This window comes from Oncorhynchus kisutch, linkage group LG17, assembly GCF_002021735.2.
Source record: "Oncorhynchus kisutch isolate 150728-3 linkage group LG17, Okis_V2, whole genome shotgun sequence".
NCBI lineage: Eukaryota > Metazoa > Chordata > Actinopteri > Salmoniformes > Salmonidae > Oncorhynchus > Oncorhynchus kisutch.
Genome location: NC_034190.2, coordinates 63,933,164 through 63,951,161, shown reverse-complemented (window position 1 = coordinate 63,951,161; position 17,998 = coordinate 63,933,164). Strand labels below are relative to the sequence as shown.

At 44.9% G+C, this 17,998-nt stretch overlaps 1 protein-coding gene across 2 annotated transcripts in view; it reads left to right on the top strand.

The window, feature by feature from the left end:
* LOC109907019 (plexin-A1-like) overlaps positions 1-17,998 on the top strand; it is a 274,450-nt gene that overhangs the window by 171,893 nt on the left and 84,559 nt on the right. For both annotated transcript variants that reach the window (XM_031794352.1, XM_031794351.1), the window contains exon 9: positions 3,261-3,375. In XM_031794352.1, coding sequence (XP_031650212.1) covers positions 3,261-3,375 — 115 coding nt within the window. The remainder of the gene's footprint in view (positions 1-3,260; positions 3,376-17,998) is intronic.

Sequence of the window (17,998 nt, the reverse complement as noted above, 5' to 3'; positions counted from 1 at the left end):
AATTCCTGAAGCAATATAGTGTGTTCCTTCTGTGTATGTATCATACAGTCATGCAGTCGTTGATGTGTGTATCATACAGTCATGCAGTCGTTGATGTGTGTATCATACAGTTGTTGATGTGTGTATCATACAGTTGTTGATGTGTGTATCATACAGTTGTTGATGTGTGTATCATACAGTTGTTGATGTGTGTATCATACAGTTGTTGATGTGTGTATCATAAAGTTGTTGATGTGTGTATCATACAGTTGTTGATGTGTGTGTGTGTATCATACAGTTGTTGATGTGTGTGTGTATCATACAGTTGTTGATGTGTGTGTGTATCATACAGTTGTTGATGTGTGTGTGTATCATACAGTTGTTGATGTGTGTGTATCATACAGTTGTTGATGTGTGTATCATACAGTTGTTGATGTGTATGTGTTTATCATACAGTTGTTGATGTGTGTGTGTGTATCATACAGTTGTTGATGTGTATGTGTGTATCATACAGTTGTTGATGTGTGTATCATACAGTTGTTGATGTGTATGTGTGTATCATACAGTTGTTGATGTGTATGTGTGTATCATACAGTTGTTGATGTGTGTGTGTATCATACAGTTGTTGATGTGTATGTGTGTATCATACAGTTGTTGATGTGTGTGTGTGTGTATCATACAGTTGTTGATGTGTGTATCATACAGTTGTTGATGTGTGTATCATACAGTTGTTGATGTGTATGTGTGTATCATACAGTTGTTGTGTGTGTGTGTGTATCATACAGTTGTTGATGTGTGTATCATACAGTTGTTGATGTGTGTATCATACAGTTGTTGATGTGTATGTGTGTATCATACAGTTGTTGATGTGTATGTGTTTATCATACAGTTGTTGATGTGTGTATCATACAGTTGTTGATGTGTGTATCATACAGTTGTTGATGTGTGTATCATACAGTTGTTGATGTGTGTATCATACAGTTGTTGATGTGTGTATCATACAGTTGTTGATGTGTATGTGTGTATCATACAGTTGTTGATGTGTGTGTGTGTATCATACAGTTGTTGATGTGTATGTGTGTATCATACAGTTGTTGATGTGTATGTGTGTATCATACAGTTGTTGATGTGTGTGTGTGTATCATACAGTTGTTGATGTGTATGTGTGTATCATACAGTTGTTGATGTGTATGTGTGTATCATACAGTTGTTGATGTGTGTGTGTATCATACAGTTGTTGATGTGTATGTGTGTATCATACAGTTGTTGATGTGTGTGTGTGTATCATACAGTTGTTGATGTGTGTATCATACAGTTGTTGATGTGTGTATCATACAGTTGTTGATGTGTGTATCATACAGTTGTTGATGTGTATGTGTTTATCATACAGTTGTTGATGTGTGTATCATACAGTTGTTGATGTGTGTATCATACAGTTGTTGATGTGTGTGTGTGTATCATACAGTTGTTGATGTGTGTGTGTGTATAATACAGTTGTTGATGTGTGTATCATACTGTTGTTGATGTGTGTATCATACAGCTGTTGATGTGTGTATCATACAGTTGTTGATGTGTGTATCATACAGTTGTTGATGTGTGTATCATACAATTGTTGATGTGTGTATCATACAGTTGTTGATGTGTGTATCATACAGTTGTTGATGTGTATGTGTGTATCATACAGTTGTTGATGTGTATGTGTGTATCATACAGTTGTTGATGTGTGTATAATACAGTTGTTGATGTGTATGTGTGTATCATACAGTTGTTGATGTGTGTATAATACAGTTGTTGATGTGTATGTGTGTATCATACAGTTGTTGATGTGTGTATAATACAGTTGTTGATGTGTATGTGTGTATCATACAGTTGTTGATGTGTGTATAATACAGTTGTTGATGTGTATGTGTGTATCATACAGTTGTTGATGTGTGTATCATACAGTTGTTGATGTGTGTATCATACAGCTGTTGATGTGTGTATCATACAGCTGTTGATGTGTGTATCATACAGTTGTTGTGTGTATCATACAGTTGTTGATGTGTGTATCATACAGTTGTTGATGTGTGTATCATACAGTTGTTGATGTCTGTGTGTGTATCATACAGTTGTTGATGTGTGTATCATACAGTTGTTGATGTGTGTGTGTATCATACAGTTGTTGATGTGTGTGTGTGTGTATAATACAGTTGTTGATGTGTGTATCATACAGTTGTTGATGTGTGTATCATACAATTGTTGATGTGTGTATCATACAGTTGTTGATGTGTGTATCATACAATTGTTGATGTGGATGTGTGTATCATACAGTTGTTGATGTGTATGTGTGTATCATACAGTTGTTGATGTGTGTATCATACAGTTGTTGATGTGTGTATCATACAGCTGTTGATGTGTGTATCATACAGCTGTTGATGTGTGTATCATACAGTTGTTGATGTGTGTATCATACAGTTGTTGATGTGTGTATCATACAGTTGTTGATGTGTGTATCATACAGTTGTTGATGTCTGTGTGTGTATCATACAGTTGTTGATGTGTGTATCATACAATTGTTGATGTGTGTATCATACAGTTGTTGATGTGTATGTGTGTATCATACAGTTGTTGATGTGTGTGTGTGTATCATACAGTTGTTGATGTGTGTATCATACAGTTGTTGATGTGTGTATCATACAATTGTTGATGTGTGTATCATACAGTTGTTGATGTGTATATCATACAATTGTTGATGTGTGTATCATACAGTTGTTGATGTGTGTATCATACAGTTGTTGATGTGTATGTGTGTGACCACAGGACACCTAGCTTGTTTTTTCAGTCATATGAGATTCATCCTAACTCTAGAGTAGAAAACATTGTCACACATCTGATTAGGACAGTGCTGTCGGTCAATATAACGACTTAGTCCAGCTATATACTTTTCTCCTTCTTCCTCTCATCCCTCTTTTCATCTAATCTACCTGTTTACCTGTTTCCGCTCTTCCTGTCTATCTTTCTGTTTTCATCTCTTTCACTGTCTACCTCTCAGTAGCTGTTGATAAAGGATGAATAGTCCACAGTCACTCATCCTAATCAGCCTTGTATATGTCCCTCCTCCTCTCATTCACCTCTTCAACATGGAGATAGATGTTGATAGTGGTTAGAACAGAAATATGTGAGACTGAGAGGAGGTTGTTAGGACGGACGTTTAAACAGTCTATGAATGTGTTTTTGTTCTGTTTATTTGTTTTAGATTCAATGCAGTGACTCAATCACTCGCTCTGTCTCTCTGTTTGCAGGTGTCTGTCATGTGTCAATGGCTCGTTCCCCTGCCACTGGTGTAAATACCGCCACATGTGCACTCAGAACGCCAACGACTGCTCCTTCCAGGAGGGCCGGGTGAACGTGTCAGAGGTGAGAGATCCCCCTCTGTCCCAAAATACTGCACACGGTCTCCCTGTGTAACAACCATCTCTTCAGCAACACATTACATTGATGACACCAGTCAGTGTCATAGCCACTCATACACTGTAAAACCTTTCACAAACATGCACGTACACACACTCTCACACACACACTTCCTCCCGTTGATGAGAGCGATCCACGTGCTGGCTGATGTCCAGTAGTCCCCAGCTGGGGTCTTGGTATTGTCGACCCACCATGCCTGGGCCTCAGAGTGAAGCTATGAGTGGTTCAGCAGGAGCTGTTTAAATAAAAACCAGTCCTGGATTTATGCACTTATAAACAGGCCAGGGTGAATGACTATGCAAATTGTACCGTGTTCTACATTTCCAAATGTTGCATTTGCATGAAAACCAATATTAATCTCATCCCCTGCTCTCCCTCTCCCTCTCCCTCTCCCTCTCTCTCTCTCTCCCTCCCTCCCTCCCTCTCTCCCTCCCTCTCTCCCTCTCTCCCTCCCTCTCTCTCTCTCTCTCTCTCTCTCTCTCTCTCTCTCTCCCTCCCTCTCTCTCTCCCTCTTTCTCTCTCTCTCTCTCTCTCTCCCTCTCTCTCTCTCTCTCTCTCTCTCTCCCTCTCTCTCTCTCTCTCTCTCTCTCTCTCTCCCGGCCTGACCGTGGAATGCCAAGACAAAGTGCACGCTCAGTGGTGTTGTAGAAGAGTGAACTGTTTACTGACACTCCATCACACACACGCACGCACACACACAAACACATATACACACTGTACAAAAATGTACAAAACAAATCACAAACTCAGTCACACACATGCCAACTATAACAAACAAACTAATTCTCCTTCACCCTCCAAACCTTAATCTCCCAACTCACTGATCCCTGTGACAATCACCTATTTAAAAGTGTAAATTCACATTTACATCCATGTTAAGTGACCTGGGGGGACGTGAAACCCTGATCTGTTCACACACCGGGTTCTGCTGTTCAGTGCTTCGAGCATCTGTGAATGCACCTGATGTATACATGTGTTTGTCTTGGCTGCGGGCAGAGTAGGTTCCTTATCTCTTCGCTGGCGGAACACCTTTCCCATGCGTCTGGGTTACGTTGTGGTTTATTTATGATATTAATTGGTCATGAGGTATCCTACCTCAATCCAATTAAGGGCCACGGCTTTTATCTCCTCAGCGTAGCACAGCGCTGTACATGCTCTCTCTCTCTCTCTCTCACTCTCTCTCTCTCTCTCTCTCTCTCTCTCTCTCTCTTCCTCTCACGCTCTCTCTCTGTCTCTCTCTCTCTCTCTTCCTCTCTCTCTCTCTCTCTCTCTCTGCCTCTCTCTTCCTCTTCCTCTCGCTCTCTCTCTCTCTCTCTCTTCCTCTCTCTCTCTCTCTCTCTCTCTCTCTCTCTCTCTCTCTCTCTCTCTCTCTCGCTCTCTCTCTCTTCCTCTCTCTCTCTCTCTCTCTTCCTCTCTCTCTCTATCTCTCTCTCTTCCTCTCTCTCTCTATCTCTCTCTCTTCCTCTCTCTCTCTCACTCTCTCTCTCTTCCTCTCTCTCTCTCTTTCTCTCGCTCTCTCTCTCTCTCTTCCTCTCGCTCTCTCTCTCTCTCTCTCACTCTCTCTCTCTCTGTCTCTGTCTCTCTCTCTCTCTCTCTCGCTCTCTCTCTCTGTCTCTTCCTCTCTCTGTCTCTCTCTCTGTCTCTCTCTCTGTCTCTCTCTCTCTTCCTCTCTCTCTCTCTCTCTCTCTCTCTCTCTCTCTCGTTCTCTCTCTCACTTTAAGAGGACATTACATATATTTACAGCTTGGTCTAATAGACTAGAATTAGGATGATATGTGAGAAGGATAGTAGTGTGTCTGGTTGGCGTGGTTAACCCGAATGTCTTGCAACCCAAAGGTTGTGTGTTCGAATTTCATCACAGACAACTTTAGCATTTTAGCTAATTGTAACTTCTTACTACTTTTGAGCTACTTTGCAACTACTTAGCATGTTAGCTCACCCTAACCTTAACCCTTTAACCTAACTCCTAACCTTGAACCTAACCTTAACCCCCTAACCCCTAGCCTAGCTAACGTTAGCCACCTAGCTAATGTTAGCCACAACATACACTACATGACCAAAAGTATGTGGACACTTGCTCTTCGAACATCTCATTCCAAAATCATTGACATTAACATGGAGTTAGTCCCCCTTTTGCTGCTATAAAATCCTCTACTCTTCTGGGGAGGCTTTCATCTTGATGTCGGAGCATTGCTGGGGGGACTTGTTTCCTTTCAGCCACAAGAGCGTTAGTGAGGTCGGGCACTGATGTTGGGCGATTAGGCCTGGCTCGCAGTCGGCATTCCCAATTCATCCTAGTCAAGTTCTTCCACACCGATCTCAACCAACCATTGATCAAAGGTGTTTGATGGGGTTGAGGTAAGGGCTCTGTGCAGGCCAGTTAAGTTCTTCCACACCGATCTCCACAAACCATTTCTGTATGGACCTCGCTTTGTGCACAGTGCATTGTCACAATGAAACAGGAAAGGGCCTTCCCCAAACTGTAGCCACAACTTTGGAAGCACAGAATCGTCTAGAATGTCATTGTATGCTGTAGCGTTAAGATTTCCTTTCACTGGGACTAAGGCGCCTAGCCCAAACCATGAAACAAAGCCCCAGACCATTTATTTTTTTTATTTTTTATTTCACCTTTATTTAACCAGGTAGGCTAGTTGAGAACAAGTTCTCATTTGCAACTGCGACCTGGCCAAGATAAAGCATAGCAGTGTGAGCATACAACAAAGAGTTACACATGGAGTAAACAATTAACAAGTCAATAACACAGTAGAAAACGAAGGGGGGGTCTATATACAATGTGTGCAAAAGGCATGAGGAGGTAGGCAAATAATTACAATTTTGCAGATTAACACTGGAGTGATAAAAGATCAGATGGTCATGTACAGGTAGAGATATTGGTGTGCAGAAGAGCAGAAAAGTAAATAAATAAAAACAGTACGGGGATGAGGTAGGTGAAAAGGGTGGGCTATTTACCAATAGACTATGTACAGCTGCAGCGATCGGTTAGCTGCTCAGATAGCTGATGTTTGAAGTTGGTGAGGGAGATGAAAGTCTCCAACTTCAGCGATTTTTGCAATTCGTTCCAGTCACAGGCAGCAGAGTACTGGAACGAAAGGCGGCCAAATGAGGTGTTGGCTTTAGGGATGATCAGTGAGATACACCTGCTGGAGCGCGTGCTACGGATGGGTGTTGCCATCGTGACCAGTGAGCTGAGATAAGGCGGAGCTTTACCTAGCATAGACTTGTAGATGACCTGGAGCCAGTGGGTCTGGTGACGAATATGTAGCGAGGGCCAGCCGACTAGAGCATACAAGTCGCAGTGGTGGGTAGTATAAGGTGCTTTAGTGACAAAACGGATGGCACTGTGATAGACTGCATCCAGTTTGCTGAGTAGAGTGTTGGAAGCCATTTTGTAGATGACATCGCCGAAGTCGAGGATCGGTAGGATAGTCAGTTTTACTAGGGTAAGCTTGGCGGCTTGAGTGAAGGAGGCTTTGTTGCGGAATAGAAAGCCGACTCTTGATTTGATTTTCGATTGGAGATGTTTGATATGAGTCTGGAAGGAGAGTTTGCAGTCTAGCCAGACACCTAGGTACTTATAGACGTCCACATATTCTAGGTCGGAACCATCCAGGGTGGTGATGCTAGTCGGGCATGCAGGTGCAGGCAGCGACCGGTTGAAAAGCATGCATTTGGTTTTACTAGCGTTTAAGAGCAGTTGGAGGCCACGGAAGGAGTGTTGTATGGCATTGAAGCTTGTTTGGAGGTTAGATAGCACAGTGTCCAAAGACGGGCCGAAAGTATATAGAATGGTGTCGTCTGCGTAGAGGTGGATCAGGGAATCGCCCGCAGCAAGAGCAACATCATTGATATACACAGAGAAAAGAGTCGGCCCGAGAATTGAACCCTGTGGCACCCCCATAGAGACTGCCAGAGGACCGGACAGCATGCCCTCCATAATTCCTCCTCCACCAAACTTCATAGTTGGTACTATGCATTTGAACAGGTAGCGTTGTCCTGGCATCCCACAAACCCTGTTTTGCCTGTTGGACTACCAGATGGTGAAGCGTGATTCATCACTCCAGAGAACGTGTTTCCACTAGTCCAGCTTTACACCACTCCAGCCGATGCTTGGCATTGTGCATGGTGATCTTAGGCTTGTGTGCAGCTGCTCGTGCATGAAGCTCCTGGCAAGCAGTTATTGTGCTGACGTTGCTTCCAGAGGCAGTTTGGGACTCGGTAGTGAATGTTGCAACTGAGCATTCGGCGGTCCCCTTCTGTGAGCTTGTGTGGCCTACCACTTCGCTGCTGAGCCGTTGTTGCTCCTAGACGTTGCCACTCCACAATAACAGCAGTGTCAGTTGACCAGGGCAGTTGACCAAGGCATAAATTTGACAAACTGACTTGTTTGAAAGGTGGCATCCTATGATGGTGCCATGTTGAAAGTCACTGAGCACTTCAGTAAGGCCACTCTACTGCCAGTGTTTGTCTATGGAGATTACATGGCTGTGTGCAAAATGTTTTACACCTGTCAGCAATGGGTGTGGGTGAAATAGCCGAATCCACTAATTTGAGGAGGTGTCCACATACTTATATATGTTCTATTACACGTATCATACGTCTATCATATGTATATAGTGTATCATACGCAAATTCATAACATTGTATGAATTGCAATCATACGAAGTGTAATTCGTAACATTTCATCGAAATGGATGATGGATATCCACAAATGAATACAAACCATACAAAACGTAACATATCATACTAATTGGAGTTTCTCTGAGATACGTTTATTATATTACGTTTACCCCTGAGTCCAGTTTAGGATTAACATTCTGTTACTGTAAAAACCAATGCTCACTTTCTCACTGCTTGCAAAGCTCCAGCGGAAAACGCAGCAAAGTGTTTCATCTCAGAGAAGAGAATTTGGCATGCGTTCATACAAGGTGGTGGAGGGGCTAGGCTGTGGGGGGGGGCTGATTTGGGGGAAAGGTTGTGTGAAAGAATTAAGTAACTCTCTAACAGAGCGTAGAGTAAAGGGGGCACAGTTAAGCGACAACAGATAAAATGAAGTGTGTTGGTGTTGTGGTGTTGGTCAAAATCGAAGACTAAATATGGCATCAGTCGTGGTACTGAAAGTCAATCGGACAGCTTGTTGTTCCCCCTGAGCTGAGCTGTAATCCAACCAAACCACACACATACTCTGTACTCCCAGCACTGATATGTTCTCCTTTTGGTGCATAGGTTACCATGGTTACATGGCCAGTCCATCTCAATAGGCGTGTTACACACAGATGCCGTTATTTTATGTTTCTTTCTTTTTTGATGGACTTTTTATGCACCATTGTCGATAACAGAAAGAGTTAACTTGAACCCAAAATGTATACGAAACAATAGATTTAAATGGAAAATGGGTTTTGAGTGGGAAGGAAAGGTATGCAACATTTTGACATAATGTGTAAATAAGTCCGAGATTTATTCCATCATCGCTCTTTTGCCAAGTCACTCTGTTATCGTTGTGCCCACTGATATGCCAAAATGCATTTCTCATCGTTGTGTGTCCACCAGCATTGTAACTAAGTCCTCGATGTAATGAGTAACATTTGCAAATCAAATGTATATCAATCAGCATCCGCACGACAGACGATAAACAAAGGCGCACATTAAATCCGACCAGGCAGAAAATTGCTCGAGTAAAGCCGCACTTGAGAAACCCATCAGGAGAAATGAATAAACAAACAAACAAACTAACATTGAAACAAACTAATGTGTTGTCATGGACAGTGGCTGTGGGTTTGTTGGTCTGGTAGAGGTAGTGGCTGTCTGTCTCTCTGTCAGTTTGAAGCCAGTCTCCAACATTGGGATGGAATCAGTACAGAATTGGGATCAGTCAAAGGTTCAAATCTCTGATAGGAGATATATAATATACATACAGTTGAAGTCGGACGTTTACATACACTTAGGTTGGAGTCATTAAAACTCGTTTTTCAACCACTCCATAAATTTCTTGTCAACGAACTATAGTTTTGGCAAGTCGGTTAGGACATCTACTTTGTGCATGACACAAGTCATTTTTCCAACAATTGTTTACAATTACACTTATAATTCACTGTATCACAATCCCCGTGGGTCAGAAGTTTATATACACTAAGTTGACAGCCTTTAAACAGCTTGGAAAATTCCAGAAAATGATGTCATGGCTTTAGAAGCTTCGGATAGGTTAATTGACATCATTTGAGTCAATTGGAGGTGTACCTGTGGATGTATTTCAAGGCCTACCTGCAAACTCAGTGCCTCTATGCTTAACATCATGGGAAAATCTAAAGAAATCAGCCAAGACCTCAGAAAAACAATTGTAGACCTCCACATCCTTCCCATCCTTGGGAGCAATTTCCAAATGCCTGAAGGTACCACGTTCATCTGTACAAACAATAATACGCAAGTATGAGCACCGTGGGACCACGCAGCCGTCATACCGCTCAGGAAGGAGTGGAAGGTGGGAAAAGTGCAAATCAATCCCAGAACAACAGCAAAGGACCTTGTGAAGATTCTGGAGGAAACAGGTACAAATGTATCTATATCCACAATAAACCAAGTCCTATATTGACATAACCGGAAAGGCCGCTCAATTAAGGAAGAAGCCACTGCTCCAAAACAGCCATAAAAAAAGCCAGACTATGGTTTGCAACTGCACATGGGGTCAAAGATTGTACTTTTTGGAGAAATGTCCTCTGGTCTGATGAAACAAAAATGTATCTGTTGGCCATAATGACCATCGTTATGTTTGGAGGAAAAAGGGGGAGGCTTTCAAGCTGAAAATCCCCATCCCAACCGTGAAGCACGGGGGTGGCAGCATCATGTTATGGGGGTGCTTTGCTGCAAGAGGGACTGGTGCACTTCACAAAATAGATGGCGTCATCTGGATGGACAATGATGTGGATATATTGAAGCAACATCTCAAGACATCAGTCAGGAAGTTCAAGCTTGGTCGCAAATGGGTCTTCCAAATGGACAATGACCCCAAGCATACTTCCAAAGTTGTGGAAAATGGCTTAAGGACAACAAAGTCAAGGTATTGGAGTGGCCATCACAAAGCTCTGACCTCAATCCCATAGAAAATGTGTGGGCAGAACTGAAAACTCGTGTGCGAGCAAGGAGGTGTACAAACCTGACTCAGTTATATCAGCTCTGTCAGGAGGAATGGGCCAAAATTCACCCAACTTATTGTGGGAAGCTTTTGGAAGGCTACCTGGAATGTTTGACCCAAGTTAAATAATTTAAAGGCAATGCTACTAAATACTAATTGAGTGTATGTAAACTTCTGACCCACTGGGAATGTGATGAAAGAAATAAAAGCTTAAATAAATCATTCTCTCTACTATTATTCTGACATTTCACATTCTTAAAATAAAGTGGTGAACCTAACTGACCTAAGACAGGGAATTCTTACTTGGATTAAATAAAAGGAATTGTGAAAAACTGAGTAAATGTATTTGGCTATGGTGTATGTAAACTTCCGACTTATCCAAAACCTGATTATACCATAAGTCCCTATGGAGTTCCTTACATTCAGTTACACTGTATTATATCACCCATTAGGGAATAATGGGTGATACTTTTCCTTGTCCAATTTATAACAATTAGAGCAGCTTTGGCTGTACAAATGTAAAAATGGAGAAGTCTGGATAAACTAACATTAGTCTATCTGCTGCTAATTAGAAGATGTATCAAAGTGACAGAGTGAAGTAATGTGTAAGTCTCTGTTCTCCTCCTGTCACCCCCATTAACTGCTCTGGGGGGTAAAATATAGGCCTAGTGTACTTCCTTTGATTAAGATACAGTATTACACGCTAGGCTAGCTTTGGTTGACTCTTATATGGTAGTTAATGCATGTTGTCATTGATTGTAAATGAGATAGCATGTATAGAGTTGCATGTCTGATAAAGTATGTACAGGGGTTTTAGAAAGTATTCACACCACTTGACTTTTTTGTTGTGTTACAAAGTGGGATTCAAATGGATTTAATTGTCATTTTTTTGTCAACGATCTACACAAAATACTCTGTAATGTCAAAATTAGAGAAATATTACAAGATTAGATAAGTATTCAGCCCCCTGAGTCAATATATGTTTGAATCGATTGCAGCTGTGAGTCTTTCTAGGTAAGAGCTTTCCACACCTGGTTTGTGCAACATTTGCCCATTATTCTTTTAAAAATTCTTCAAGCTCTGTCGAATTTGTTGTTGATTATTGCTAGACAACCATTTTCAGATCTTGCAATAGATTTTCAAACAGATGTAATTTAAAACTGTAACTCTGCCACTCAGGAACATTCACTGTCTCATTGGTAAGAAACTCCAGTGTAGATTTGCCCTTGTGTTTTAGCTTATTGTCCTGCTGAAAGGTGAATTCCTCTCCCAGGGTTTGGTGGAAAGCAGACTGAACCAGGTTTTTCTCTCAGATTTTGCTTGTGCTTAGCTCCATTTATTTTTTTATCCTGAAAACCTCCCCAGTCTTTAATTATTACAAGCATACCCATACCATGATGCAGCCACCACTATGCTTAAAAATATGGAGAATGGTAATCTGTAATGTTGTATTGGATTTGCCTCAAACATAATACCTTGTATTTAGGACAAAAAGTGAATTGCTTTGCCATATTTTTGCATGGGAAATCCCTGACTGGTTTCCTTCCTCTCCAACAATAGAGTTAAGAAGGACGCCTGTAACTGGGTGTATTGATACACATTCCAAATGAATAATTAGTCATGAATAACTTCACCGTGCTCAAAGGGATATTCAATGTCTGCTTTGTTTTACCCATCTACAATAGGTGCCCTTCTTTGCAAGGCGTCGTATATTTCGCTGGTCTTTGTGGTTGAATTAGTGTTTGAAATTCACTGCTTGACTGAGGGACCTTACAGATAATTGCATGTGTTTTGTTGGTTACAAAGATGAGGTAGTCATTAAACAGATCACGAGAGAGAGTCCATGCAACTTATTATGTGACTTGTTAAGCACATTTTTAGTCCTGGACTTATTTAGGCTTGTCTTTACAATTGGGTTGAATACTTATTGACTCAAGGCATTTCAGCTTTTCATTTTTAATACATTTGTATTTTGGGGGGAAAAACATGATTCCAATTTGACATGATGAGTTATTGTGTGTTGGCCAGTGACACAAACATCTAAATGGAATCCATTTTAAATTCAGGAAGTAACACAACAAAATGTGGAAAAGGTCAATAGTTTCTGAAGTTACTGTATTCATGCATTTAGACAGACATCCTCAGTGCCACCTGTCTCTCCTCCATGTCTGCCAAGCATCATTCCTTCCTTCCCTCAAATTTACAATCTGTCTCATCTGGCTTTTTTCCCCCTCTTCCCTCTCTCGTCTCTCTGATGTTGTGAAAGCATTTCTCCTGTGAGTACACACAGGCATGCACACACACTAGAGGAAGTGTGTCCAACGACGACGTCTTGGTAAGCTGCAGTAGCGCTACAGTAAACAGACTGTGAACAGGCGAGGGAGGAGAAGGCCTGCCAAAGAGCCCCGGCTCCAACTCTCCGCCCTGCTCAACTTTGGCTGTCTCCATCCCCAATGTCACGGCTCAGAACAGACCAGCCAACTCCATCACTACTGCAGCCAGCCTTACGGAATGGGACAAACGTCTGAGACTGTACCTTTAATTATTTTGCGATGTTAAATTAGCGAAAGCCGGTCTCATGGTCTCTCACCTTCCGCCATTAGATATGGGTTCTCCCCACTGTGCTGCGACACTGGCACTGGACGAACTCTTCTCTAGCTCTCCCTGGCAGGGGTAGCTGAATGCCAGGCTGCCCTCTCTTCGGTTCTCCCAGGCGCAGCCCCCTGCTCAGGGATCCAAGCCGGCCACTGATCTCGCCTACTTTAATTATTCAAAGTGTATTAAATCTTCATTTCTAGATGCCTCAGATCGTTCTAATGGAGGCTGGGAATCATTTCTACACAGAGGAGAGGAGTTGAGATCCTGGTGAAGGCTTCTTCATGTGGGGTTTGGTCCAATGACACCATCAGGGCCAGCTCCACTTCCTGTATTTTCTCTTTAATAATTCCCAGTCATCTAATGCTGCTGTCCTAGTTCTCCCCTTCAGAGAAGGTACTGACTCTACAGCTCCCGTGGCAACGTCAGCATAATACGTGGTCAGTGATCATGTTTCATGTTTGGTGCAAAGCAAGTTCTTTGTACAGTTTATACAATATCCTTAAGAGTATATTGACGTACCCGTGTGTCAGTCTTAGTAACACAATTAAACCATCCCCATCAAAATGAGTCGGTTTCAGCTAGAGATGTTTTTGTTGCAATTCACCACCTCAATACACCGCCTACGTCGCCCTCCCACACCTGCGTTGTAAAGTGTCTGAGCTACAGTGGTGTTTATCAGACCATGAGACATCCTCACCAAAACGTCTGTAGCATCCGAACCGTTTGGCTACAAACTATTATGACCAGTCTATGGAGAGATGAGACTCTCCGTTTTCCTCTACGACCCCCACAAGTGTCATGGGACTCGTTGGAAGGTAACCCATACAAATACAAGTATGGAGGTAGTTTAGTGCCAACAAAAATAAAGTGTTAAATATGTGTCCCCCAAACAATGTGATACCTAAAGGGGTCCTAAAACTCCAAATCAAACAGCTTAGTTATCAAACAGGTATCAAACATTTTTTATACAATTATTTGATCAAATATTGAATTTGGATGTTAAGATCCACGACATGACCATCTTTAAACAATCCCCCCCCTCCTCCCATCTGCAATATTATTAGCCATGAAGATTCAGTTACAGTATGTGGATACTATCTGTGACTCCGTAGCAGATTTCTGACCTGGCGTATCTCATCTCTCCCTACTCTCCTTTCTCGTCCACATTAGGGCCCAGGAGTAGGCAGACACTCCAAAAGCCTTTTCATGGTTCAAAGTCCCTTTCATTTTACCACTGAGCTCCTCTGAGAGGTTCATGGTGTCCTATCAAGCACAGTTCTATCACCGTGTCTCACTAGAGGACTAGACCTTGGGAACTTTCTTCATACTACCCATCGAGTGTTACTCTTTACAACTTTCGTCTTAGTAATATAATTACATAGTTACATAATATAGTTCTGTTTATTGTTGTTTGTTACACTGTTGTCTTATGATCGAAACACAATATCAATTGTCTGAGCTCTGAGTATTTCCTAGCATCAGATATGAATAGCACCCTGTGTAATGATCTGGTGTATCTGCAGTAACACACACCTCTGGGAGTTGGTTGTGAAAGCTTAAATCGATTTATCACATTTATTCAAGTCTCTGCATGCAGCCCAGATACAGTTTGACAGAAACAGACAGGCCAATCTCTGATAAAACAAAGCCCAGAGTTCCATTTTGTTTGGCTCTAAACAGCTCAGCTCTGTCCAAATGAAGAGGCCAGCAGGGCACAATTGGATTCTGTAGGGAGCGGTAGGCAGGCCTGAAATCACTGAGAGGGCTTGGTTGTGTTGATGGATATGATATGCTGCTCGCTGGCCCCCTTGACCTGTCGGCACATTATTCTTAGGAGAAATCTATGGGGACGTGTATTGGCTCGCATGAAACCCAGCAAATCTCAGAGTGAGATCATATTGTTCAGCATCTCTCTGTCTGTGTCTCCCTCGAGAGATCTAGTCATCATATCAGAGTCCTTTTTAAGCTCTTCCCCTATGTCTGTCTCCCGTTCCCCTCTGTCTGTCCTCCCGTTCCTCTCTGTCTGTCTCCCGTTCCTCTCTGTCTGTCTCCCGTTCCCCTCTGTCTGTCTCCCGTTCCCCTCTGTCTTCTCCCGTTCCCCTCTGTCTGTCTCCGTTCCTCTCTGTCTGTCTCCCGTTCCCCTCTGTCTGTCTCCCGTTCCCCTCTGTCTGTCTCCCGTTCCCCTCTGTCTGTCTCCCGTTCCCCTCTGTCTGTCTCCCGTTCCCCTCTGTCTGTCTCCCGTTCCCCTCTGTCTGTCTCCCATTCCCGCTCTGTCTGTCTGTCTCCCCATTCCCCTCTGTCTGTCCTCCCGTTCCCCTCTGTCCTGTCTGTCTGTCTCCCATTCCCCTCTGTCTGTCTTCCGTTTCCCTCTGTCTGTCTCCCGTTCCCCTCTGTCTGTCTCCCGTTCCCTCTATGTCTGTCTCCCGTTCCCCCTCTGTCTGTCTCCGTTCCTCTCTGTCTGTCTCCCGTTCCCCTCTGTCTGTCTCCCGTTCCCCTCTGTGGTTCTCCCGTTCCCCTCTGTCTGTCTGTCTCCCATTCCCCTCTGTCTGTCTTCCGTTCCCCTCTGTCTGTCTCCCGTTCCCCTCTGTCTGTCTCCCGTTCCCCTCTGTCTGTCTCCCGTTCCCCTCTGTCTGTCTCCCGTTCCCCTCTGTCTGTCTCCCGTTCCCCTCTGTCTGTCTTCTCCCGATTCCCCTCTGTCTGTCTCCCGTTCCCCTCTGTCTGTCTCCCATTCCCTCGTTGTCTTCCCCCCTCTGTCTGTCTCCCGTTCCCCTCTGTCTGTCTCCTGTTCCCCCTCTGTCTGTCTCCCTTCCCCTCTGTCTGTCCGTCTCCCATTCCCCTCTGTCTGTCTCCCCGTTCCCCTCTGTCTGTCTCCCGTTCCCCTCTGTCTGTCTCCCGTTCCCCTCTGTCTGTCTCCCGTTCCCCCTCGGTCTGTCTCCCGTTCCCCTCTGTCTGTCTGTCCTCCCGTTCCCCTCTGTCTGTCTGTCTCCCATTCCCCTCTGTCTGTTCTCCCATTCCCCTCTGTCTGTCTCCCATTCCCCTCTGTCTGTCTCGCCGTTCCCCTCTGTCTGTCTGGCTCCCGGTCCCCTCTGTCTGTCTCCCGTTATCCCCCCGTTCCCCTCTGTCTGTCTCCCGTTCCCCTCTGTCTGTCTCCCGTTCCTCTCTGTCTGTCTCCCGTTCCCCTCTGTCTGTCTCCCGTTCCCTCTGTCTGTCTCCCGTTCCCCTCTGTCTGTCTCCCGTTCCCCTCTGTCTGTCTCCCGTTCCCCTCTGTCTGTCTGTCTCCCATTCCCCTCTGTCTGTCTCCCGTTCCCCTCTGTCTGTCTCCCGTTCCCCTCTGTCTGTCTCCCGTTCCCCGTCTGTCTGTCTCTCCCGTTCCCCTCTGTCTGTCTCCCGTTCCCCTCTGTCTGTCTCCCGTTCCCCTCTGTCTGTCTGTCTCCCGTTCCCCTCTGTCTGTCTGTCTCCCATTCCCCTCTGTCTGTCTCCCATTCCCCTCTGTCTGTCTCCCATTCCCCTCTGTCTGTCTCCCGTTCCCCTCTGTCTGTCTGTCTCCCGTTCCTCTCTGTCTGTCTGTCTCCCATTCCCCTCTGTCTGTCTCCCGTTCCCCTCTGTCTGTCTCCCGTTCCCCTCTGTCTGTCTCCCGTTCCCCTCTGTCTGTCTCCCGTTCCCCTCTGTCTGTCTGTCTCCCATTCTCCTCTGTCTGTCTCCCATTCCCCTTCTGTCTGTCTTCCGTTCCCCTCTGTAACTGTCTCCCATTCCCCTCTGTCGTCTGTCTTCCGTTCCCCTCTGTCTGTCCTCCCGTTCCCCTCTGTCTGTCTGTCTCCCCATTCCCCTCTGTCTGTCTCCCGTTCCCCTCTGTCTTTCCCGTTCCCTCTGTCTGTCTTCTCCCGTTCCCCTCTGTCTGTCCTGTCTCCTCCCATTTCCCCCCCTCTGTCTGTCTCCCATTCCCCTCTGTCTGTCTCCCGTTCCCTCTGTCTGTCTCCCGTTCCCCTCTGTCTGTCTGTCTCCCGTTCCCCTCTGTCTGTCTCCCGTTCCCCTCTGTCTGTCTCCCGTTCCCCTCTGTCTGTCTCCCGTTCCCCTCTGTCTGTCTCCCGTTCCTCTCTGTCTGTCTCCCGTTCCCCTCTGTCTGTCTCCCGTTCCCCTCTGTCTGTCTCCCGTTCCCCTCTGTCTGTCTCCCGTTCCCCTCTGTCTGTCTCCCGTTCCCCTCTGTCTGTCTCCCGTTCCCCTCTGTCTGTCTCCCGTTCCTCTCTGTCTGTCTCCCGTTCCCCTCTGTCTGTCTCCCGTTCCCCTCTGTCTGTCTCCCGTTCCCCTCTGTCTGTCTCCCGTTCCCCTCTGTCTGTCTCCCGTTCCCCTCTGTCTGTCTCCCGTTCCCCTCTGTCTGTCTGTCTCCCATTCCCCTCTGTCTGTCTCCCGTTCCCTCTGTCTGTCTCCCGTTCCCCTCTGTCTGTCTCCCGTTCCCCTCTGTCTGTCTCCCGTTCCCCTCTGTCTGTCTCCCGTTCCCCTCTGTCTGTCTGTCTCCCGTTCCCCTCTGTCTGTCTGTCTCCCATTCCCCTCTGTCTGTCTCCCATTCCCCTCTGTCTGTCTCCCATTCCCCTCTGTCTGTCTCCCATTCCCCTCTGTCTGTCTCCCGTTCCCCTCTGTCTGTCTGTCTCCCGTTCCCCTCTGTCTGTCCTGTCTCTCCTTCCCCTCTGTCTGTCTGTCTCCCGTTCCCCTCTGTCTGTCTCCCGTTCCCCTCTGTCTGTCTCCCTTCCCCTCTGTCTGTCTCCCGGTCCCTCTGTCTGTCTGTCTCCCATTCCCCTCTGTCTGTCTGTCTCCCATTCCCCTCTGTCT